This window comes from Piliocolobus tephrosceles, chromosome 8 (genome assembly GCF_002776525.5).
Source record: "Piliocolobus tephrosceles isolate RC106 chromosome 8, ASM277652v3, whole genome shotgun sequence".
In the NCBI taxonomy this organism is placed as follows: Eukaryota; Metazoa; Chordata; class Mammalia; order Primates; family Cercopithecidae; genus Piliocolobus; species Piliocolobus tephrosceles.
Window position 1 is genome coordinate 5,855,423 of NC_045441.1, and position 25,608 is coordinate 5,881,030.

General features: G+C 44.4%; 1 protein-coding gene across 1 annotated transcript; it reads left to right on the plus strand.

The window, feature by feature from the left end:
* The first annotated feature begins 424 nt into the window (after nucleotides 1-424).
* ZNF12 (zinc finger protein 12) lies at nucleotides 425-17,138 on the plus strand. Its single transcript, XM_023197587.1, has 5 exons — nucleotides 425-563; nucleotides 1,737-1,802; nucleotides 8,837-8,963; nucleotides 9,212-9,307; nucleotides 14,304-17,138. Exons 2-5 carry the CDS (start codon nucleotides 1,788-1,790, stop codon nucleotides 16,157-16,159), a joined length of 2,094 nt encoding a protein of 697 aa, XP_023053355.1. The 5' UTR covers nucleotides 425-563; nucleotides 1,737-1,787; the 3' UTR covers nucleotides 16,160-17,138.
* The last annotated feature ends 8,470 nt before the right edge of the window (nucleotides 17,139-25,608 follow it).

A 25,608-nucleotide genomic window follows, 5' to 3' on the forward strand; every position in this document is an offset into this window, starting at 1 on the left:
GTTCGCGCATGCGCGTCGCCGCCGCACTGCCCTCGCTTCCTGTGAGTCCCCAGGTCACCGCTCGCCCTAGTTCCCAGGCTTTGGCCTTCGGTGGGCGAGAATCGCCGAGTCTGCGAGGCTGGGCGCGGAAGAGCCGGGCCGGCACCCAAGCGGGCGCGGGGCTGTGCAGGCCAGGGTTCGCGCCAGCCGGGCGGAGGCGCAAGCGTTGATCCCCGAGCACGAGCCCCGGAGCCGACGGCGCTGGGGCCCGAGGGGCCGGCCGGGCGGTGGTGGCGGCGGAGGCGAAGAGGCGGCGGGACCTGGGCCCGATCCGTGTACGTCCTCGACGGCCCGGCCCCGGCTCCGGCTCCGCAGGACGGTGAGCCCCAGGGAGACGGATCTGAACTCCGGGAGGGACGCCCCGCCTGGATTTGTCCCGTAGGCCCGGCACGGGCCCCTCTGGAGCAGAACGGCCTTGGTGAGGTGGACAGGAGGGGACCTCGCGAGCAGAGGCGCGCCCGCGACAGCAGTCCCGCCCGGGCCTCTCGGGAGCCGTGGTGCAGAGGCTGCGGAGCCCCAGGAGGGTAGGTCGTAGGTTCGCGGGCCGGGGGCTAGAAGGGCCTTGGTGAAGTCACCGTGTGTGGGGGGCCTTAGAGTGAGGGGCAGCGGAGGGTCTCGATCGCTTGCAGGAGAGATGTGTTTGGGTTTGAGGGCAGGGTCCGGCGAGGACGAGGCTTACGGGGACGGGGGCGGGGGTGTCACCAGCCTCAGCTGCGGAGGTTGTCTCCACTCCCCCCTCACCCCAACAGCCCTTCCTGCTCTCCCTGCTCCAGATTGCGACCGTATCTAAACGTCCGTGAGCACCTGTGTTCTCTCATTTAAGTGCTGATTCCCCTTTAAGTCTGCTCTTACGGAATCATGCGTTGTAGCACAGGAACAGTCTGCAGGGACTCTCTTGCTGCCTCATTTGCTAGGGGCCGTAGCAGGTGGGTGACTTGTCCGAGGTTTTGTGGGTGGAGTTGCTCATAGTAGAACTCAGGAGTTTTATCTCCCAGGACAGTGTTCTGTCCCCTGTATCCTAGTTAAGTGAGAGTAAGTTCTTCAGTAAAAGATCCTTTTGAGCAGCCCACTGAAGTTTCTGCAAATAAAGACCTAATCATGCCGAATGTATTCCTTTATTTAGGGCATCCTGTGGATTTTCTGATCTTTATTTAAAAGACTAACAGATGAGTATTACAGAATTCCTTTTTTGTTGTTTGTTTTTGAGACGAGTTTCGCTCTGTTGCCCAGGTTGGAGTGCAGCTGCGCGATCCCAGCTCACTGCAGCTTCCGCTCCCAGGTTCAAGCGATTCTCCTGCCTCAGCTTCCCGAGTAGCTGGGATTACAGGCACCCGCCACCATGCCCGGCTAATGTTTGTATTTTTACTAGAGATGAGGTTTCACCATGTTGGGCCGGGCTGGTTACCAGAATTCCTTTTTAAATCTTACATTTAATGATGGCAGATTGTTTCAGTAGGATCCAGTATTCATTCACCATGACAATCTCATCCACTCAGTCACAAGGTAGCCATGTGTGAGTTACAAATGTGCAGATGGGTGCTCCTCCTGATCATTTTCCAGTCCCTTCTGAAGGCTTAAAGGGACAGTCTCCCATAGGCTGTCCTTCATGGAACTTTCTATATAGGTTTTAGGCGGGAGATGACTGCCTTGGCAGCCGAGACCTCTCATAACTTCATTTTTGGGTTTTCCTTCCCCAGACCTGCCTCCGCTTTCACAGTCCTCCAGATTTTTTCCAAGAGCAGCAGAAAATGAATAAATCCCTGGTGAGTGTTTCTGTTCGTGTATTTATTCTCTACTCTGATTTACAATACTCCTTAGGAAGAGATTAAGGGTTCAAATTTTAAAATGAGAAAGTAGAAATAGATACAAGATTTGGTCAGACAAAACAGTGTAGCCATCAGCACCAAGCCTTTTTATCATATTCATGTGCACAGATAGTGTGATCCTTAAAGAGTTCTTGAAGTCAGAGTACTAGCCTCTCATGTTCTCGGCATTTATCACAAAAAATGATAAATACCATCCATTCCGTGACTTACATTGACCGTAAGCAGAATCACTTTTGTTTTTGCATGAATTTTAAAGATTTCTTTGAGATCGTTATCAATAGCCCACCTAAATAATAATCCTTGAACCATTGCAATTCTTACCTTTTTTTTTTTTTTGAGACCAAGTCTTGCGCTCTGTCACCAGGCTGGAGTGTAGTGGCGCTGTCAGCTCAATGCAACCTCCACCTCCCAGGTTCAAGTGATTCTCCTGCCTCAACCTCTCGAGTAGCTGGGATTACAGGCAACTGCCACCACACCCGGCCTTTTTTTTTTTTTTTAAAGTAGAGATGGGGTTTTGCCATGTTGGCCAGGCTGCTCTCGAACTCCTGAGCTCAGGTGATCCACCCGCTTTGGCCTCCCAAAGTGCTGGGCATGAGCCACTGTGCCCAGCCCATAATATTTCTAGTAACTAAAACAGTGTTGTCTCAAAGGTAGATTCTCTTTTTTTTTTTTTTTTTTTTTGAGACAGAGTCTCACTCTGTCGCCCAGGCTGGAGTGCAGTGGCATGATCTCGGCTCACTGCAAGTTCTGCCTCCTGGGTTCACGCCATTCTCCTGCCTCAGCCTCCCCAGTAGCTGGGACTACAGGTGCCCGCCACCACGCCTGGCTAGTTTTTTGTATTTTTTAGTAGCGACGGGGTTTCACTGTGTTAGCCAGGATGGTCTGGATCTCCTGACCTCGTGATCCGCCCGCCTCAGCCTCCCAAAGTGCTGGGATTACAGGTGTGAGCCACCACGCCCGGCCAAAGGTAGATTCTTTTTACTGCTCTATCCGTTGCAGAAATGGCCTTCTCACCCTTAAATTAGTCTCCCTAAATATTTCTTTTTCTTTTTTTTTTTTTTAAAGATGGAGTCTCACTCCGTTGCCCAAGCTGGAGTGCAGGGGCACCATCAGCTCACCTCAACTTCTGCCTCCCAGGTTCAGGCAATTCTCCTGCCTTAACCCCCCAAGTAGCTGCGATTACAGGCACCTGCCACCATTCCCAGCTCATTTTTCTTTTTTCTTTTTTCTTTTTTTTTTTTTTACTAGAGACGGAGTTTCAGAAGCACTTGGGCCAGGCTGGTCTCGAACTCCTGACCTCAAGTGCCAAGCGATTTGCCCACCTTGGCCTCCCAAGATACTGAGATTACAGGTGTGAGTCACCATGCCCAGCCATCTCCCTAAATATTTATTTCTCTTAGTTTATCTGGGTTGCACAGCAGAAAGGACCATAATAAATCTCTGGCATAGATGCCCATTTTATCCCATAGCCTGTGGTCTTGGTCCTGTCCCTATCACTCCCCTGACCTTGTTAGAGTAAATGTTGCCAGAAGTCTAGCACACGCTCTTAGTGGACATTTATGTCTTTGCCTTCCTTGGCCCACTCTGCAGTTTGCTCTGTCAGTTTCACTGCCATTTCTCTTCTTGCCTGCTTCTTGAAATTGATAATTTCTTTGGTCTTCTTCATGTGTTAGTGTCCACTCTTGGCTCACAACTCTGTACCTATCTGATGTCACCCTCCTGTGCTTCTGACTACCAGCTCTGTGTGGGTTTTCCCACATAGAGCTGGCCAGCCACCTGCTCATCATTTCTTTTGAGTGGGTCCAAAGGACCCCTCAAGGTCATAGATGCAGCAGGTTGAGAATAAGTATTTGGAGCCCCCCACCTATGCCTTCTCTTGTTCCTATTGGTTCATTGTTCCATCGTTCAGCCTGTAGCCCTATCAAGAAAGATGGGATTCTTTCTAAACTTGGCCATTTTCTGACCTCGTGATTGTTTGAGTTTGTTAATGTCACATCTAGATGGTTTTTTTTTTTTTTGAGACGGAGTCTTGCTCTGTCACCCAGGCTGGAGTGCAGTGGCATGATCTTGGCTCACTGCAAACTCGACCTCCCAGATTCACGCCATTCTCCTGCCTCAGCCTTCCAAGTAGCTGGGACTACAGGCGCCCGCCACCAAGCCCGGCTAATTTTTTTTTTGTATTTTTAGTAGAGATGGGGTTTCACCTTGTTAGCCAGGATGGTCTTGATCTCCTGACCTCGTGATCCGCCCGCCTCGGCCTCCCAAAGTGCTGAGATTACAGGCATGAGCCACCGCGCCCAGCAGAATCTAGATGGTTTTTATCCTGTCCCCTATCACCTCTCTGCTGTCATTAAAATAGCTTGTTTTTTGGTTTCTCTACTGTTGTAGAGATTTTTTTTCTATGCCGCTACTTTCCTCCACGAGCCCAGGCATATTGCATTTCCCATGTCAAGTATTTCTCCTAAAGTTTTCACCATATCATGCTTCTCCCATGGGAAAAGCACTTGCGAGGCTCCCAGAGTGAAAATGAGGTTGCCTCAAGCTGGGACGGGGAAAGACTGTGGGTAAAGCAGGCTTGAGAAAAGGCCAGAATTAGGTTTCAGATGTTTAAAGTTTGGGCTGTGTTGGTATGCAGTGAGTGGCAGCATCAGGAAGGCAGGTGTGTCTGTGTGTGCGCGCGCGTGCATGTGTGCGCATGTGTGTGTAGTTTGGGAGCTGTTAGTATGCCGTGAGTGGCAGCATCAAGAAGGCAGGTGTGTGTATGTATGTGGAGCCTGGGAGACGAATCTGGTTGTGTGTGTTTGTGGGGTTTGGGAGATGAATCTGGTGCTCTCCCATGTGCAGTCTGGTAGAGAAGTGGGGACTGGGAAGGTGCTACTGGTCAGGCTAGAGGGAGAACCAGGAGTGTGCAGTTTCTGAAGCCAAGGGAATGAGAAGCTTCAGGGACAGGTGATCAACTGTGTCAAATGCTGTTAGGAGTCCAGCCCAAGGAAGACTGAGAAATAGCGCTGGTGATTCTGTCGAGAATGAAAAATAGTTGTTGCCCGTGGGGTGAGAACGGCTGTGGGGCCTCGAGTCAGCCAGAGGGGACAGAGGTGCAAACAGCTGGAGGCATCCCAGGAGGTGGTTAGAGAAGAGGGTAGACATAGCGTCCCTGTTTGCTTCTTTTCTTTTCTTTTCTTTTTTTTTTTTTTTGGAGATGGAGTCTTGCTCTGTTGCCCAGGCTGGAGTGCAGTGGCCGGATCTCAGCTCACTGCAAGCTCCGCTTCCCGGGTTCAGGCCATTCTCCTGCCTCAGCCTCCCGAGTAGCTGGGACTACAGGCGCCTGCCACCTCACCCGGCTAGTTTTTTGTATTTTTTAGTAGAGACGGGGTTTCACCATGTTAGCCAGGATGGTCTCGATCTCCTGACCTTGTGATCCGCCCGTCTCGGCCTCCCAAAGTGCTGGGATTACAGGCTTGAGCCACCGCGCCCAGCCTGTTTGCTTCTTTTCTCAGGGAAATAGCTCATCAGCCAACAGTGATGGGTGAGGGCCGGGTTTTGGGAGAGAGCAGCTCCATCCCGGCCATCGCACAGATGCTCAGCCAGCCGCGAGGACCATCCTTTTCTTCTGTTTGAAATCCCATCTCATTTCTTGCCATGTAAATGTAACGTCCTACTCTTTTGGGAGCTTGTGTCATGATACTGGTGCTTCTCAGCTGAAAGCAATTAGAGCAGTGGCCAGTCTACCACGCAGACACCTGCTGTTCTGGGGCTTCCGGAGTCCCAGAGGAAGCTCCCTCCTGGCTTGGCTCTGTGACCTTCTCCTCAGCCAGCATTTTGTCTTTTTTTCTTAGACACTAACATCATTTGTCTTGGGGTTTGGGATATGATTTTAAGAGGCAGTTGTTTCTCTCAAGGTGCTTATGTTCTCCTTGGAGGAGGTAATTCGTGGATGTAATTATGGGAGACTGTGGGAGTCGTTCTGGTCAATGCCTGGGAAACTCTGAAGTGATGATGAAGTAGAAGTCTGATTTTAAATGCATCCTCAGCCGGGCATAGTGGCTCACACCTGTAATGCCAACACTTTGGGAGGCTGAGGCAGGAGGATCACTGGAGCCCAGGAATATGAGGCTGCAGTGAGCTATGATTGTACCACTGCACCCCAGCCTGGGCAACAGATCAAGACCCTGTCTCGAATGAATGAATGAATGAATGAACAAATGAATGCACCATCAAAGTATTGTGATTCAGTCATTCAAGGAAGGGAAAGGTGGCATTTGCCAGCCCTGAAATAATTTGTGTTAGTGGCAGAGGCTTGTAAAGGCACTCAAGAGACCAGCATTGGGGCCTGAGCAGGAGTCCTGGAGGGCTGGCGCGATTTTCGCTTCCTTAGAATTTGAACTTCCTGTTAAGGGACTGAGGGATGGGAATGCAGATAAATACCCAGATGGACCCAGGAGCCCCCAATGCTGGACTGAGTTGTGGTTTTGTCCTACAAAGAACTTCAAGCCTTCTAATTGGGAAAGCATGTCATCTGTTGAAAAGATGAAATTCATAGAGACTGACAATATGAAAAACAAGAAATGCAGTAGGGGTTTGAGGGGACTGAGTCAAGGATACTCAAGGGTGTCTAGCTGAAATGCTAGAAAGAGGAGGACTCTCCTAGCTCATGGGATTCTAGAAAATTAAATATTAGGAAGATCGCTTAGAATCTCTTAATGGAAAGACTCAAAAACAAATATATTATATACAGTCTATAGGACAGAAGTGTGACTGAAATGGTTTGCTTATGTCTAAGTATGTTTTTGGTCAAGATCGTGTCCCTGGCATATTTTTATTGTAAGAGGGATTCTGGTTTACAATAGAGATGAAAAAAAATTGAAAATAAAAAAAATAGAGATTTTTTGTGTTCACACTTATTATAGTCATAGATATATATGTAGTCTCGTTACTACTCCTCTACTTTCATTTGTTTGCTTTCCTTTAGCGACTTCTCCTGAGCTGGTGACTTTCATCACATTTTTCCTCTTATGAGTCCTTCTGGAAAGTCCTTTGCCCGTTTTCAACCATTGCACAGTGACCATCCTGACAGACACCAGATGGACACACTAAGCAGGGGTCTACCACTTGCATAAAGGAAACCAGGCTTATTTCCTAAGAAATAAACAAGTTGCTATTGCTCAGCAAGGCAGGGCAATGCCATACGTGAACTTCCAGATTCCCCTGATCCTCATCATGGCAGGCAGCGTCTGAACAAAGTGTGCACAGAGTTTCTGGAAGCTCAGCTATTGCTCTCCAGGAGGTTCTCATCACCTGCTGGGACAGTCTTGCACCTGTATTCATCTGGCTGGGGCGGGACCCACTTCTTCCCCCAGTGTGTGTCCCATCAGCAGCCGGACGCTCTCAGCCCTGATCTTTTCCAGGCCGGCCAGGCCTGTCTGTGGATACCCCTGCATCTAGAGCTGGGAGAGAATGGCAAGGCATCTCAGGGAGTCAGCAGAACCCATCTTGCACTCATGGATCATTCCACATATAAAACCTAAGCTGTTCAGTCAACATCAGGAGTTTGTCATCATCTTACATAGCTCTGAACATGACATAGCCTTTCTTTCCTTCCACATCTTCTACACCATTCCTGCTACCTTATTTTCTTGAAATCTCAGCCTCTTTGTTCTTAACACACAGATACTGTTTTACGATTCTTTCTTGCCAATTACATAAATAACCACATAACCTTCAGTTGTTTAAAATTCTGTGTTTTATGGTTAATTTTCTGTCCTAATTTGGAAAGTGGTCAGAGGCACAGTAGAAAGTTGACAATAACAGTAGATTTCATTGATAAGTATGTGTTTTATCCAAAAAACTATGCTAAGAGCTTTTTGTGGATTAGTCCATTTAATACTGGTATTATGTATAGGTAGCATTATTCTCTTTATTTTAGAGGGATGATATTAAAGGAAACAGTTCTAATGGCTAGTGTGAGTACTTGTGAATGGGACACTTTATGCAGAAGATACACATTTCTAGATCCGGTTTTGACAGTTTCCCGGTCAGCTGTCTGTTCCTCCTCAGGAATGTTCCTTTCTCCTAGAACGTGTACCGTGGGAAGAAAGGAAATTTGGGGTTCCCAGCTGGGAATTAGGAAAACCTGGTGAACCAAGCTATTACTGATAATTCATGTAGCAGGCTGCATTCTGAACTGCTGTAGGCTTGGTAACTCGGCAGTAAAATACAAAACTAGAATGTGTGTTGCTCAGCCTGTTGGTTATTTCGGTAACTGTGGCAAATACTGTGGGTTGGTTCCGGTAGTAGCCATAGGAGGAGCAGGTTTGAACAGGAACAGCAATTGAATTTCAGGGATGTTGAGTTTGCCATCCGGGACGTATGTTTCTGGAATTTAGGAGAGAGGCCTGGGCTGATGATGTAAATTTGGAAAATGTTGGTGTATAGATGGTAATTAAATTAGCCAGGAAGCAGGTGGGCTCACCATGAAAGCAGCAATTATAGACAGCAAAGAGAAAAAGACTCAAGACAGCCTAGGGCCGACAACATTCAGGATGACTTGGAGTAGAGGAGGAGCCAGCAAAGGGCTGAGAAGGAGTGACCAGGGAGGTAAGAGGAGAAACAACATTATTAATGTTCTGGAAGCAAATTGAAGAATGTGCAAAGGAACAGGGTGCCTCCTGGGGTTCTGTGAGTGTCCCCAGGCCTGTGCTCCTCAGGGGTGAGATTCATGCCTGTTGGTGTTAGAGTCCCCAGCAGCTAGAATTGTTCCTGGCTCACCATGCAATCCCAGTGTTTTGTATTGTTTTTGTTTTTGATGTATACCGAATGAACCCCGGAACAGTGTATTTCTGATATGTTTGTTTTCCTTCAACAGTCTGTAACATAAAATAAAGGTATACAATGTTCATGGTTAATTTTGCCAGTGAGCTTGTCCCTATGTGCCTCTTTCACGTCACCCAATTCCAATCACGGTGCCATTTCAGGGGCCAGTGTCATTCAAGGATGTGGCTGTGGACTTCACCCAGGAGGAGTGGCAGCAGCTGGACCCTGAGCAGAAGATAACTTACAGGGATGTGATGCTGGAGAACTACAGCAATCTAGTTTCCGTGGGTGAGGATAGCTTGCTTTCTCAGTTGCTAAAATACATGGGATTTCTCACAAATTTAATGACTTTAACTTAAAATTTGATGGGACGAATGTGAGTAATCTGTTTTGGGCACTAGGCAGGGCATTTTGGTCTCGATTTTCCCCGTGAAAAGTTCTGATTTTGATAAAGCACAAATGGCCTTTTCCCCGTGTGACAGAGACCCTGAAGCCAACTGGCTGGGCTCAAGTTCTCTTTCATTTCTCATTAACAGGGTATCACATTATCAAACCGGATGTTATCAGCAAGTTGGAGCAAGGAGAAGAGCCATGGATAGTAGAAGGAGAATTCCTACTTCAGAGCTATCCAGGTGTGTTAGTGGAGGCAGTGAGGAGATCGGTAACTTGGCAGTGTTTTTCCCAGGGATTTTTTAATGGTCCTAAACCTTCAGAAGTGACTAGAGATAGTTGCTTATATGCTCTATGAACCTAAATCTCACTCGCAAAGCCTTCTTCCTTACCCATAAGAACTTACATTGATGGAGCTTTTCTGTGCTTGCCACTCCCCAGAATACAATTCCAGTCACTTCCGTTGTTCTCTTAAACTTTGGGTCTTTGCTTGCTCTTCTAGCATTTTCAGAAACCATTATCATGGCTTATATTTTAGGTGTTATAAGTCTGACATTTAAAAATAACTTATGTGATTCTTGTGTTCTTCGTAACTTCTGGGTTTTTTTATCTTTACCGTGCAGTGCCTGAGACTTGATTCTGGACCCTGTTCTATTTTGTACTTTTCTTTCCTTGAGGTTAGATTCCAAAGTCCCCATCCTGTGCCTAAGCCATTGGATTCTGCCACTTGTCATGTGCACCTGTACTTCATTGGACAGTGCTGCTCATTCCTGAGACCCAGCCCTCCTGAAATTTGATGACTGCAGTACCTGGGTCTCCCTCTTTAACCAAGTGCTTGTTTTCATCTTGTTTCTTATTTTCTGTTCTGTTCCCAATGCCATGAAAGATACCCTGTCATGGCAGGTGCTAAGTAAGTATTATATACATAAATGAAGTCTGGTTTATGCTTCCACCACCTCCAGAAATGTCTTTAAAGGGTCTGTTTCTACCTACTGTGATTTCCTCGCATTATGAGTTTCTCAAAGGGTGCCTCCAGTGCCAAGTCTTTAGGGTTTATTTTTTATTTTATGTTGCTCGCACCCGGGATGACATCTCTACCACCAAAGTCTGGGCTTTTCTGTGATAGCAGATACAGAGCTGCTCTTGTTCTCATCAAGCCTAGAAATTGATCATGACCTATTCCAAATTATAATTACTAATCACCTTTCCACTTCCCTTTATTTACTAAACTATACTACTAATCTCTTCTTTTTCTATAGTGGTCCCTGGGAAACCACTGAAATTATCATCAGATATTACTAATCTCTCTGGATTACTGGATTTTGTCCAGTGTGAAATGTCTTCAGTTGTCCTCTGTATATCCTCAGTTTCCTTTGAGTTAATGTAAACAAGGACTAGATTCTGTCATGCCTGGATTACTATGAGTCCTAGTTGGATTTGCAGTATGTCTTCATCTAAAGTTTCTAGTTGCTATTACCGCTAGCCTCACAAGATAAGCCTATAGCTGGTTACATTTTACTTCCTAAAGGGAATTTAATTCCTTGTCCCTTAAGGATCTCAACAACATTAGCCCTGTATTGCCTGGAAAAAGTAATTTTCTGTTGTTCCCCAAAACTCTCACTAAACGCCATTTGGTCCACACTCCTAATGTCTTCTCTTCATGAGACTATTGTCCCTACAGCTTTACATTTCCTTAGGGTGTGCTTTCTTTCCCCAGATAACACATTCTTTAAGTCTGATCTCAAATCTTCAACCCCTCCCTGAAGTTTTTCCTTCCTGACTTTTATCATGACTTCTGTATCTCCCTTCCCTCACCTTCAGTTTCACCCAGGGGTGATATGATAAAGAGGTGAATCTGATTAAGTAATCTGTTATTTGATAGTGTCTATGTTTTGCTTGAGCTGTTTTGCTCTTGGATCATAGTCCTGTAAGGAAAAGGGCATGTTATCCCTTGATGTAGTGTGTAACATAGAGAGACATTTATTTCTTTCTTTGATTATCTGAGAAGCTAGGCAGGTGAAAGAACTTTCTTGTCCATCCATTCAGAAATAATTTGCAGGCAGTTATTTCTAAATATGCATGCCTGGGCCAAATGTGGTGGCTCACACCTATAATCCCAACCCTGGGAGGCTGAGGTGGGAGGATCGCTTGCGACCAGCCTGGGTAACATAGTGAAACCCTGTCTCTACCAAAAAAAAAAAAAGAAAAGAAAAAAGAAATAATGCATGCCTGGGTCACATCCCCATATATTTTGCAAGTAGTAGAAAAACACCTATATGATTCAGATTAAGAATAGCTCATCTGATTTTTATTCAGAGGTTCAAAGGAAATAGGACCATCTTTCCTAGGTGAAAGGTTGTGATTAAGAGAACAAGGGCTGGGTGCGGTGGCTCATGCCTGTAGTCCCAGCACTTTGGGAGGCCGAGGCAGGCGGATCATGAGGTCAAGAGTTTGAAACCACCCTGGCCAATATGGTGACACCCTGTCTCTACTAAAAATACAAAAATTAGCCAAGCCTGGTGGCACATGCTTGTAATCCCAGCTACTTGGGAGGCTGAGGCAGAAGAGTCGCTTGAACCTGGGAGGCGGAGGTTGCAGTGAGCTGAGATCGTACCACTGCCTCCAGCCTGGGTGACAGAGCAAGACTCCGTCTCAAAAAAAAAAATAATAAGGCCGGGCGCGGTGGCTCAAGCCTGTAATCCCAGCACTTTGGGAGGCTGAGACGGGCGGATCATGAGGTCAGGAGATCGAGACCATCCTGGCTAACATGGTGAAACCCCGTCTCTACTAAAAATACAAAAAACTAGCTGGGCGAGGTGGCGGTCACCTGTAGTCCCAGCTACTCCGGAGGCTGAGGCAGGAGAATGGCGTAAACCCGGGAGGCGGAGCCTGCAGTGAGCTGAGATCCAGCCACTGCACTCCAGCCTGGGCGACAGAGCAAGACTCCGTCTCAAAAATAATAATAATAATAATAATAATAATAATAATAAAAATAATAAAAAGAGAACAGGGTTGCATGAAGTAATTAAAACTCAGCATTTTACATGGAGTGCTGATGTCCCAATGCAAGGCTAAGTCACTTTGTACTAAAATGATTCTATAGACAGTATTCTCAACTTCAAGGGGAAATGGAATTAATTGAGGTGAGAAAGGATTTGAGAAGTATTTTTTTTTAAGCATGGAAATCCCCTACAAAGGTAGGTTTTGAGAAGATGAAGGCAGGAAGTCAAGCAAACTGAGTGAAACAGTAAGGGTGGAGACTGGAGGTGAAATGCGTTGGGCATTGATCAGACACACAGTGATCTTAGCATAAGGCAAGGATGCCTTAGATCATGACCTGTCTCTCCCAACTTGATGTAACATGAGAAGGTGTAAAGTGCAGACCCACTTCCTCCAAAACACCTCTCTTCTTGGATGTATCTTAGGACCCTCCTTGTGCAACAAATAGCTTGCTTTTTCTGCAACAGAATATTTTTGGTAGATGACTGTCATCCTAGCTTGGAATCATATAATGATCCCAGGTGGCAAAAGTATTGTTTCTCAGATTTTTTTCTTGTTGGGTCTGTTGATACTTTGGCAGTGGGTTCAGGGAAAGCACAGGTTATAGAGGATACGGTTGATACCGTTTCACTTAATGTGCATGATAGCAAGTACAGTACTCAGGTTCATCCAGACACTTCTAAGATAAGTAAAAATAAAATTGCTATTTTAGGAGCATGGTAAGGGATCTGATTTGTTTTGGCTTTTTTTGTTTTGTTTTGTTTTGTTTTTAGAGAACAGATTCTCACTCTGTCGCCCAGGCTGGGGTGTAGTGGTGCGATCTCGGCTCCCTGCAACCTCCGCCTCCTGGGTTCAAGCGATTCTCCTGCCTCAGCCTTCCGAGCAGTTGGGAATACAGGCGCTCGCCACCACGCCTGGCTAATTTTTGTATTTTTAGTAGAGACAGGGTTTCACGATCATGGCCAGGCTGTTCTCGAACTCCTGACCTCAAGTGATCCGCCTGCCTTGGCCTCCCAAAGTGCTGGGATTACAGGCATGAGCTACCATGCCCGGCCAGGGATCTGATTCGTAAGGTTTGTACACTAAATGCTACTCAGGAGTGGGAAAGCACTCACATTGAGAATTAAGTGATGGTAGTATGTCAGGGTGGGACTGGCTTAAGGAAATGGGCAGGAGATTGAAAGATGGGAAGGATAATTGCTAAGCTTATCAAGCATGTGTTTTGTGCCAGATGCTGCTCTGAGCATCATTAACTGCTGCAATCTTACAACCACCTTCTGAGGTTGGTGCCATTATCTCCATTTGGCAGGTGAAGGATACTGACTACAGGGAATTGCTAAGTAGCTTGCTCTAGGCCACCTCACCAGAGTTCATACTATTAAATATACTGTTCAAATAGGAAGAAGTAGAATGTCACGGTCAGAATGAGTTTAGCATTCAATCATAGCATCATTAGAATACTAAAGTTTCCAGTTCATCTCATCGCTATCCTCACAAGAGAAGTCTATAGCACTGCGGACTATTTTGTATTTCCTGTAGGATATATATATATTCCTGAGATTCTTCATCCTGAAGTGAAACAGAACTACAGGGTGAATGCTTGGTTATAGGGCTCTTCTGTTAAACATGAGGAGATTTAGTTTATTCTACTACGTGGAATGAGGAAAGAAGCCAAAATAGTTTGGAAGGATGTAGTCTAGTGAAAATGCTACCACAAAAATCTTAGTATACAGTGCTAACGCCTTCAGTTGTAATCTCTCTCAACTTGGTATCAAGTGATATGGTATAAAGTACAGCTTTCTCGCCCCCTAAAGAAATCCCTGATTAAATACATCTTTTGGCCCTCCTTGTCCAACAGCATTCCTCATCGCTCTCTCGGTATCTACCCCGTCAGCCATTCATCCAGCATTCTTTGCCTACCAGTCATCGTTCTGTGTTATGTTTTATCTTCTATACCCAGTTTTGAACAAAATATAAAGTAGATCAAAAGTACATGTGTTTTTGTCGGTTTACTTCCCCCTTTCTTCATTCCTAGAGGGGTGTGTGTGTGTGTGTGTGTGTGTGTGTGATTTTAAGCAAAAGAATAAAAGAGAAAAGTACACTTGGAATTATTTTCATCTGTTCATGAAGCTAGCATCTACTCACAATGAGATGCTTGTGTACAAGTCATATGAGTCTCATTCCATATCTCATATATAGGAAGATGTACAAAAGTTGGTTAATTTTGTCTCTCTTTAGATGAAGTCTGGCAAACTGATGACCTGATAGAGAGAATCCAGGAAGGCGAAAATAAACCTTCAAGGCAAACTGTGTTCATTGAGACCCTGATTGAAGACAGAGGTAATGTTCCTGGTAAAACTTTTGATGTAGAAACGAACCCTGTTCCTTCAGGAAAAACAGCCTATAGAAATAGCCTCTGTGACTCATGTGAAAAGTGTTTAGCGTCTGTTTCAGAATATATTAGTAGTGATGGAAGCTATGCAAGAATGAAAGCTGATGAATGTAGTGGATGTGGGAAATCGCTCCTCCATATTAAGCTTGAGAAAACTCATCCAGGAGATAAAGCTTATGAATTTAATCAAAATGGGAAACCTTATACTCTAAACGAAGAAAGTCTTTATCAGAAAATTCATATTTTGGAGAAGCCTTTTGAATATACTGAATGCCAGAAAGCCTTCCAAAAGGACACTGTTTTTGTTAATCACATGGAAGAAAAGCCCTATAAGTGGAATGGATCTGAAATAGCCTTTCTCCAGATGTCGGACCTCACTGTACATCAGGCATCTCATTTGGAAATGAAGCCCTATGAATGCAGTGAATGTGGGAAATCCTTCTGTAAAAAGTCAAAATTTATTATACATCAGAGGACTCACACAGGAGAGAAACCTTACGAATGTAATCAGTGCGGGAAATCCTTCTGCCAGAAGGGAACCCTTACTGTGCATCAGAGAACACACACAGGGGAGAAGCCCTATGAATGTAATGAATGTGGGAAAAACTTTTACCAGAAGTTACACCTCATTCAGCATCAGAGAACTCACTCAGGAGAGAAGCCCTATGAATGTAGTTATTGTGGAAAATCCTTTTGCCAGAAGACACACCTCACACAACATCAGAGAACACATTCAGGAGAGAGACCTTATGTTTGTCATGACTGTGGGAAGACCTTCTCGCAGAAGTCAGCACTTAATGACCATCAGAAAATTCACACAGGCGTGAAACTCTACAAGTGTAGTGAATGTGGGAAATGCTTCTGCCGCAAGTCTACTCTCACGACCCACCTGAGGACCCACACAGGAGAGAAACCCTATGAATGTAATGAGTGTGGAAAATTCTTCTCTCGGTTGTCATATCTCACTGTACATTATAGAACTCATTCAGGAGAGAAACCCTATGAATGTAATGAATGTGGAAAAACTTTCTACCTGAATTCAGCCCTCATGAGACATCAGAGAGTGCACACAGGAGAGAAACCTTACGAATGTAACGAATGTGGAAAGTTATTCTCCCAGTTGTCATACCTCACTATACATCATAGAACTCATTCAGGAGTAAAACCCTATGAATGTAGTGAATGTGGGAAAACCTTCTACCAGAACTCAGCCCTTTGTAGACATCGGAGAATACACAAAGGAGAGAAGCCCTATGAATGTTATATATGTGGAAAATTCTTCTCTCAGATGTCATACCTCACTATACATCATAGAATTCATTCAGGAGAGAAGCCCTATGAATGTAGTGAATGTGGGAAAACCTTCTGCCAGAATTCAGCCCTTAATCGACATCAGAGAACACACACAGGAGAGAAAGCCTATGAATGTTATGAATGTGGGAAGTGCTTCTCTCAGATGTCCTATCTCACTATACATCATCGAATTCATTCAGGAGAGAAACCCTTTGAATGTAATGAGTGTGGAAAAGCCTTCTCTCGGATGTCATACCTCACTGTACACTACAGAACTCATTCAGGAGAGAAACCCTATGAGTGTACTGAATGTGGAAAAAAATTCTACCACAAATCAGCATTCAACAGCCATCAGAGAATTCACAGGAGAGGGAATATGAACGTAATAGATGTGGGAAGGCTTCTCTGAAGTCAGACCTCACTTTATAACAGAGAACCCTTTCAAAATAGTGAATCAGAAACTCCTGCCTAAAGTCAAACACCTTGTACATCAGAGAGCTCACACAGGTTACTGTGGACATCCCCTTGTGTGTTGGACTCATAATCTGAAGACTCACAGAATGGAAACCATGATTATAACAAGACCACATGGTATAACAATACTAGACTACAGACAAGTGAAAATTTATAAATATTAAGAATGTATATACACGTTGCCATGGATTGGAACTGTTTTGCATATCAGGGAATTCATAGCCAAGGGGAAATCTACCAATATAAGAAATGTGGAAGACAGAAACCTTTGGAAACTGTTAATACTAAAAGACGTGTTTCTGATCCAATAGCAAATTGGAAAAGTAAAAAAAGAAGATTCCTGCTGTGAATAAACATACTCCTTGTGTAAATAGAAGCTGTAACGTCATCAGGATAGCTAGTTAAGTCGGTAACCTTAAACTCATCTAAGCAGTTCCCAAAGAACATAGGACTTATGTTTGGGGTAGAGGGTTGTTTGTTTTTATTACATTACCTTACAGGAATTGTATGTTCACTTTGAATCATGTTTGAAAAAACAGTGTATCCTTATTAATTTTGTAATTAATATGGTCAGAGTATTCTAAACAGCACTAGGTTAATATTTCATAGGTATAAAGTATACTTTTTCTTGCACTCTTCTCTAGGATGTAATGCATTTGATCATTCTTAATGAACAATACCAGCCCTAAAGGACCAATGCTTTTTTAATGTTTTCAACTGTACCTGAGTCAGCCAGAGAGATAAATATCCGTGTATAAAAATAGATAGAAACCTTTGTTTAGGTAATTTAAAATTGTTGGCTGGGCACATTGGCTCAAGCCTGTAATCCCAGCACTTTGGGAGGCCGAGACGGGCAGATCACTAAGTCAGGAGATCGAGACCATCCTGGCTAACACGGTGAAACCCCATCTCTACTAAAAAATACAAAAAACTAGCCGGGCAAGGTGGCGGGCGCCTATAGTCCCAGCTACTCGGGAGGCTGAGGCAGGAGAATGGCGTAAACCCAGGAGGCAGAGCTTGCAGAGAGCTGAGATCTGACCACTGCACTCCAGCCTGGGCGACAGAGCCAGACTCCGTCTCAAAAAAAAAAAAAAAAATTGTTAATGCACAGTTCTCCAGGAGTGAGAAAATCAATCATTGCACTCTATACAGTTTTAAGACATACATAAAATATTCCCATTTGTATCTATTGTTTTTTTCCTACTATTTTTTATTTGGACACTTACATAACAGTGCACAGCACGATGCTGTGTAACATAGGAATTAACTGTGTTTTCATTTGATATCATAGTGCTTTTAAACCTTGTGCTCTACTCCTTCCTGTTACTGAATGAAATAAGAACACATTCTAATAAGGGTCTGTGGCAGACAATGCCGAGTGACTTTCTTAGTCACTTCCTTCTCACTCCACTGGCTGAGTCTGGTTATCCATTTATCCTCAAAAGGACGTAAGATAAATCCTGATTAGTTTTCACCAATGACACTCCCCTTCTCGTTGCCAGCAGTTTGTTTACAGTGGTCACAGGGCCCAATTCTAGACATAAAACAAACGATATACCTGACAGACCATTTCCAGAAAAGGTTTTCTCAAAAGCCCAAGAATTCAAGCAAAGGGAAGTGGAATATTTTGGTGAACAGTACCTTGTCTGGATGTGGTGCCTGGTAACCATCTTTCAACAATGGATTATAGTTTCATCATGGCCTGAGCGGAAAGACCGAAAGACCCTGAGACCTGGATGATGTCTTTGAGCCACTAAACCAACCAGCCTTGTAGCCACTCCTCCTTTGGACTGTTTCTTTTGTGAGAGACTAAACTTATTTTTAAGCCAGTTGATTTAGGATGCTCTGTTACTAATAACTGAAGACATTCTAATTGGTACAGACTTAAACCTTTATAGGAGTTACACAGTTCAGAAGTGGACTTTAGGTAAGTCATTTATTTTAAGCTGTTGATATAGAGATTTATTTTCTGTAAATTTTGACGTAAATAGTTTGAGCATTAGAAATCAACTTGAAACAATTAAAAGTATGCTTCCTTGAACTGTCATATCATTGACCTGCAAAATTCACCTTTGGAACGTGACACAATGTTAGGCATACCTCCTTTTTTCTAATACATGGGATAAATTTTGTTTGAGAGAATTTAATTTATGTGATTCATGTATCACAGCTACAGTGTTAGTTGACAACATATAGTATGAGGTAAGGATCTAATTTTGTTTTCTCTCACACGATTACTTGATAGCTGATCATCTGATTTATTTACTGCTTTACCACTGAGCTGAAATGCCATGTTTTTCATTTATTAAAATCACACATGGCTCCTGTTTTTGTTACCCAGCACTTTTTCTCCATATTCTTCAAGATGATTGTGAGTATGGTACATAACAGGAATTACATCTGGTAAGTTGTGTAGTTTTGTGTAGGAACTCTATATTCATAGCGTATTTGTGGAAATGATATCTACAGAGGTTTCCCACACTGGCGTGTCATTATACCTTAATTGTACAATATGCATTTTCAGTAAAATATTTGAAAACTTTAAATGGCTTGGCATTTTCTTCTCCTACGGATTGCCTGCACATCAAAGGTTCTGGTACGTATGTAAGTGGTCCTGAACTGCCTCTTCAGTAATGTAGTCAGTGTTCATAGTAACATGTTTATAGTTGAAAAGATGCCAATGTTTTCATAAATTAATATTTTTGGCCCATCTTAAAATGAAGCCTACCAGGAAATACATTCTTAAAATTATGTTGCTTTTTTCTTCCTATCACAGAGATAACTACATCAAAAATAAATTGCTTTTCCCTTCATTGACTATAAAGTGTATGTTTCCTGCCAAATTGATGCACTAGCACGGGCTGTTGGCTTGTGATAGCACAAGCCTGGAGGTGCTGTGGAAATAAGGGCAGTATTTGGGTCCAGAGAACTAAGGACGTGAATGGGGCCCTTCTGTGGGAAAGGTCATGGCAGACGAACAAATCTTAAAGAGCAGTTGAATTGTAATCTTTTTCCCTATACTTTGACGGTCCTCTGTAGTATTTCCAGCAAATTATAGCCCACCACGGTGCCTTCATAAGCTAGGAGAGCAGCTCGGTGCTATGGGAGCACTTAGGTTCCATTAGAGCATCCTCTGCTCACTTCCAAAGCCAGTCATGGCCAGGCACGGTGGCTCACGCCTGTAATCCCAGCACTTTGGGAGGCCAAGGCAGGTGGATCACGAGGTCAGGAGATCAAGACTATCCTGACTAACATGGTGTAACCCCATCTCTACTAAAAATACAAAAAAAAAAAATTAGCTAGGCGTGGTGGCAGGTGCCTGTGGTCCCAGCTACTCAGGAGGCTGAGGCAGGAGAATGGCATGAACCCGAGCGGCGGAGCTTGCAGTGAGCCGAGATCCACCACTGTACTCCAGCCTGGGCAACACAGTGAGACTCCGTCTCAAAAAAAAAAAGCCAGTCATTGCTGTGACTGGAGACATTCTTTTTTTTTTTTTTAAGACAGACTGAGCCTTGCTCTGGCATGATCTCAGCTCATTGCAAACTCTGCCTCCTAGGTTCAAGTGATTCTCCTGCCTCAGCCTCCCAAATAGCTGAGATTACAGGTTCTTGCCACCATGCCCAGCTAATTTTTGTATTTTTAGTAGAGATGGGGTTTCACCTCATTGGCTGGGATGGTCTCAATCTCTTGACCTCGTAATCTGCCCACCTCGCCTTCCCAAAGTGCTGGGATTACAGGCATGAGTGACCACGCCCAGTCGACTGGAGACATCTGAAGGAGGCAGTGCTTAGTGTGATCATGTCAAGTGGCATCCTGAGGGTCAGTCAAAGAGGGCGGTCTCATTCCAGGCAGTGGCGATAGGGGATTTTTTTCTGTAACACACTCCTCCACTTAAACCCACCCAAGATGAAGAAACAGGAGGATTAGACCTTCTCCATGGTACTCATTCTCAGCCAGGATTTGCAGTATCCAAGTAAAAATTCAGGAAAGTAGTCAGACACATGAGGAATTGGGACTAAGAGACAGTACACAATACCCTCTACATGAAAAAGGCCTAACGTAATGAAATACAGGCATCTGGACAGATTTCAAAATGTTCTTAATACATATCTTTTTTTATTTTTTGAGATGGAATCTCACTGTGTCACCCAGGCTGGAGTGCAGTGGTGTAATCTCAGTTCACTACAGCCTCCACCTCCCAGGTTCCAGCGATTCTCCTGACCCAGCCTCCTGAGTAGGATTACAGGCACGTGCCGCCATGCCTGGATAATGTTTGTATTTTCAGTAGAGATGGGGTTCCACCATATTGGCCAGGCTGGTCTTGAACTCCTAACCTCAAGTGATCCACCCATCTTGGCCTCCCAGGGTGCTGTAATTACAGGCTTGAGCCACTGTGCCCAGTCTTAATACGTATCTTTGAAGAACAATATAAAGATGAATGGGGTGTGTGTAAAAACATAGTTACCAAAAGAAAGGTGTATTGTTGAGCATGCATAATCGACATGAAGGAAATCATAGATGAGACTGATAGAAGCGATACACCCAAAGAACAAGTTAGTAGGCTCTGTTTTAATGGCAAATATTTCTTCTAGGACACTAGAAGAAATAAATAAACGGAAAGGGAAAAATCAAAAACTGAGACGTAGCAGATAGTAGAAATAACCATATACTAGAATTCCCAAAACAAAAAGAGACAACATGCAAGGAAAATATATGAATTAAAATTTTCTTGTAATTGAAAAAGAGATTGATGTGGTGCCAAATGGAAAAATAAAGAAAATCTTTTTCCATCCTTTTTTTCATTCATAACCTAAATGATTTTATCAAATGTTCTACCTGCAAAACCAGCACTTCTAACTGCGGCCCCGTCGTTATGATGAAATTCCTTATATATACATCCTTATGTGAATGAACTTCCCTGGCACATATAAACTGATGGCATACATTGCATAAGGCATAGATGTTAATTTTTTTTGTTTTGTTTTTGAGGCAGAGTCTCCCTCTGTCACCAGACTGGAGTGCAGTGGCCCGATCTCAGCTCACTGCAAGCTCTGCCCCCCAGGTTCAAGTGATTCCCCTGCCTCAGCCTCCTGAGTAGCTGGGATGACAGGCGCACACCACCACACCCAGCTAATTTTTGGTATTTTACTAGAGATGGGGTTTCACCATGTTGGCCAGGATGGTCTCAATCTGACCTCATGATCTGCCTACCTCGGCCTCTGAAGGTGCTGGAATTACAGGCATGAGCCACCGCGCCAGTCCGACATTAATTTTTAAAGGTACTGCCTGGTCACTTCCTTAGAGTGGGTGTCATTTTATAGCACAAAGTCTTTTCAATTACCATTCACATCTTCACCAATATTTACTATGTACCTGTAATTTTTGCTGTTCTGAAGGATGTGAATGGGGTATTTTGTTGTTTCAACTTGCATTTTCTAACCACTAATTTCAGGTATAGATTATATCCTTTTTTTTTTTTGTATACTACCCTTTTATTAATTATTTGCTGAATATCCTGATATATTCTACTTGTCGGTTTTACTTTAGATTAAGCAAATTTTTCTTTTTCCTTTTTTTTTTTTTTTTTTTTTTTCCTTTTCTGAGACAGAGTCTCACTCTGTCACCCAGGCTGGAATGTAGTGGTGTGATTTCAGCTCACTGCAAGCTCTGCCTCCCGGGTTCACGCCATTCTCCTGCCTCAGCCTCCTGAGTAGCTGGGACTACAGGCACCTGCCACCACACCCAACTAACTTTTTGTATTTTTAGTAGAGACGGGGTTTCACCATGTTAGCCAGGATGGTCTTGATCTCCCCACCTCGTGGCCTAGGCCTCCCGAAGTGCCGGGATTACAGGCATGAGCCACCATGCCCGGCTGCAAATTTTTCTTTATAGACTGGCATTTCTTCATAACAAGATTTGTGAGCCATCCTAGGTGAACATCCTTAACAGAGGTAAGTAAAATGTGATACAAACAGTAGAAAGCTGTGAGCAGTTAGAAGTAAAATGCTAGACTGGCATGTAGCACATTTGATAAAAATCTCTTAGATACGAGTGGGAAAACTGATAGAAGATTTAATGTAACTAAACAAAATGTCAGAATTTCTCATACATACACACTCATCTATTATATAGGTTTACAACACTACTTAAAATCATCAGTTTCATGTATTGCCTATGGGGGAGGGAATGAGGTGGGGTCTGGTATGAAGAGGAAAGAAAATCAGGTAAAATAGGAGAGGGGTTTGTCTGAATCTACTGTTGCTGTAACTGAGTAGCTAAGACTGGGTAATTTATAAAGGAAAGACATTGATTTAACCGTTCTGGAGACTGGCAAGTCCCAGGTCTAGGGGCTGCGTCTGTTAGCAGCCTTCATGCTGGCGGTGACTCTGCGGAGTCCTGAGGGGCAAAGGGCCTCACACTGTGAGGGGGCTCATGAGAGCCCACCTGGCTTTTTCTAGTGATCACTCACTCACTCCTGATAACCCATTAATCCATTAACCTATTAATGCATTAACTTCTTCATAGGGCAGAGCCATGAGGGCTCATTGGGTCATGAGGACCCAATCTCTCTAAAAAATGCCACCTTTAGTTCTGTAGGGGACAACCATTCAAATCATAGCCAGGTCCTCGCAGAAGCCAACGTTGATCATGCCTGGAATCCCAGCACTTTGGGAGGCCGAGCTCGGTGAATCACTTGAGGTCAGGAGTTCAAGACCAGCCTGGCCAACATGGTGAAATCCTGTCTCTACTAAAAATACAAAAATTAGCCAGGCATGGTGGTGCACGCCTATAGTCCCCGCTACTCGGCAGCGTGAAGCAGGAGAATCGCATCACTTGAACCCAGAGGAAGAGGTCACAGTGAGCTGAGATTGCGCCACTGCACTCCAGCCTGGGCGACAGAGTGAGACTCCATCTTTAAAAAAAAAAAAAAGTAACCAGTGTTGATAATAAGTACTCTGTTCAGTTCTAGCCAGATTTTCATGGCTCAGGTGCCTAAGTGAAGTCTGTGCCTTTTTTTAGCAGCTTTGCCCTGTGCCAGCCTTCATGGGAATGCTTGGACTGCTCAAACTGCTGGACACATCCTTGCTTTGTTGAACAAATATTCCCATCGATGAGTATCTGCATCGCATGTTTTTAGAGGCAGACTTACTCTATTTCCCAGGCTGGAGCACAGTGGTGTTCACTGAAGCCTCCAATTACTGGGCTCAGGTGATCCTCCCCACTCGGCATTCCAGATAGCTGGGACTTCAGGTGTGTGCCACCATGCCCAGTTTTTGTTTTGTTTTTGGTAGAGAAAGAGTCTTACTATGTTGTTCAGGCTCTAGCTGGGGAGTTCATTTCTCCACTTTCCTCTTAGCTAGCTGTGGCCAGGTGACTCGGTTTTGGCCCTCAGGATGTGAGTAGACAGCTGGACAAATGGACAGCGAAGATGGGAAAGCAAAGCCTTAGGATGTGACAAGAGTTGCCTAGATGCCTGTCAGGACCAGAGCAGGGGGAAGATGACAGAGACAACTGTCCGGGCAGATATGATACCTGCCAGCCATTTGCACAAATGGGGACCTCATGACACATTGTCACCAGTGGGGTTGGGTGGAATTGTTGCATCACTTGCCACAGGTGAGGTGGCCAAAAAGCCAGTGTACCTTCTCCATCCTCTCTCCCTTTCTGCTAATGAGGAGACTGACCTTGGAAACTCTACGAAGAAGAACTGAGAAGCCACTGATAGAAAAACTGAAGTCCTTGGAAGCCGATTGAAAACTGAAGTTGTACTGTGTGAGCTGTTAACGTTTGCATTTGTTAAGAGGAAATACCACTCAAACAATGGAGAAGGCATCCAGCAAATGCCTCTAACTTCAACGAAAAATTCCTCCTACCCCACCTGGAAGCTGCAAGTCCCTGGGTAAAGCAGGTAGGTAAAAAAATCAACCTCTAGGGCATTCAAATTAGGTGCCACCTTCCCCAAAGAAAGCTAGAAAGGAGACAATTGGAGGGAAGATGAGAAGGAAGATGAGGCAGGCCTGGGGCCCCAGGAATGCTCAGTGGGGCATGGTGATGTCCCTGGGGTCGGGGAGAGCAGCTGGAGTGACCGCCCCCAGTCTCTGGTCATCAAGGGATTGTTCAAGCCAGCTGGATTGAGTGGCCCCCCTCAGTGGGCAGTTCATGGAGGTTAAATTTAAATGCAAATTTAATCACAATCCCTATAGGCTTTGGAAAGAAGAGCCTGGTGAGTCTATTCTAAAGGTCATCTCTGAGAATGAATTGCAGGAAAAGCCAAAAAGTTTGAAAAACAGGATTGTCTTTCGATGTATTGAAAAGATTATAAAGCAAGAGGAATGGGAACATGATCTTCTTTAGCATAATTACAAAGTATTAATGGTTCAGTAAAATAGAATAAATCTCAGAATTAGAGTATGGTCACACACCATGTAACATTTTGATCAGTGATGGACCAGATATACAACAGTGGTCTCATAATACCGCATTTTACTGTGCCTTTTCTGTGTTGAGATACACAAATGCAACTGTGTTACCGTTGCCTAGCCTATTCAGTACAGTCACATGCTGTTGAGGTTTGTAGCCTTTTTTAGCAGCTTTGGCCTGTGCCAGCCTTCATGGAAGGCCATCCCATACAGCCCAGACGGTAGGCTTTACCATGTAGGTTTGTGTAAGCACGCTGACATTCACATTTCTCAGAATAGATCCCTGTTAAGCAAAGTGTAACGGGACTCACAAGCTATGTCTAAGCAGGACTAAAACTGTAAATTAGACAAAAACCAATAAAACCAAGCTGCTGACAACTCCCGAGTGAAACCAAACAAAAAAAAAAAAAGGCTCTACAATGACCCATTACAAACTCCCGACAACTGTCATTAGCCTTTCTTAGATTGAATGTCCTTCCCTGGTAAAATCAAGATGGGCCAAAAGGATGGTGGAATGAATGAATGGGCACCCAGAGAACTTCCAGCTCTCGGGGTTTTCAGCTTCTCCTACAAAGATGTGAGAAAGAGTGCTGAGCACTCAAAAAGCAAAGACACTACTAACAATGATCTACGCCATGATAAAAATACTATTTCGGATGGGAGCGGTGGCTCACGCCTGTAATCCCAGCACTTTGGGAGGCCGAGGTGAGTGGATCATCTGAGGTCATGAGTTTGAGACCAGCCTGGCCAACATGGTGAAACCCCATCTCTACTAAAAAGAAATATATAAAAATTAGCCAGACGTGGTGGCAGGTGCCTGCAATTCCAGCTACTCGGGAGGCTGAGGCAGGAGAATCATGTGAACCCAGGAGGTGGAGGCTGCAGTGAGCCGAGATCATGCCATTGCATTCCAGCCTGCGGGACAAGAGCAAGACTTCATCTCAAAAAAAAAAGTACTTCAAAC

Coding starts and splice junctions, on each gene's coding strand:
- ZNF12 (XM_023197587.1), top strand. Junction 8,964..9,211: donor CAGCAATCTAGTTTCCGTGG/GTGAGGATAGCT, acceptor TCTCATTAACAG/GGTATCACATTATCAAACCG. Junction 9,308..14,303: donor CCTACTTCAGAGCTATCCAG/GTGTGTTAGTGG, acceptor GTCTCTCTTTAG/ATGAAGTCTGGCAAACTGAT.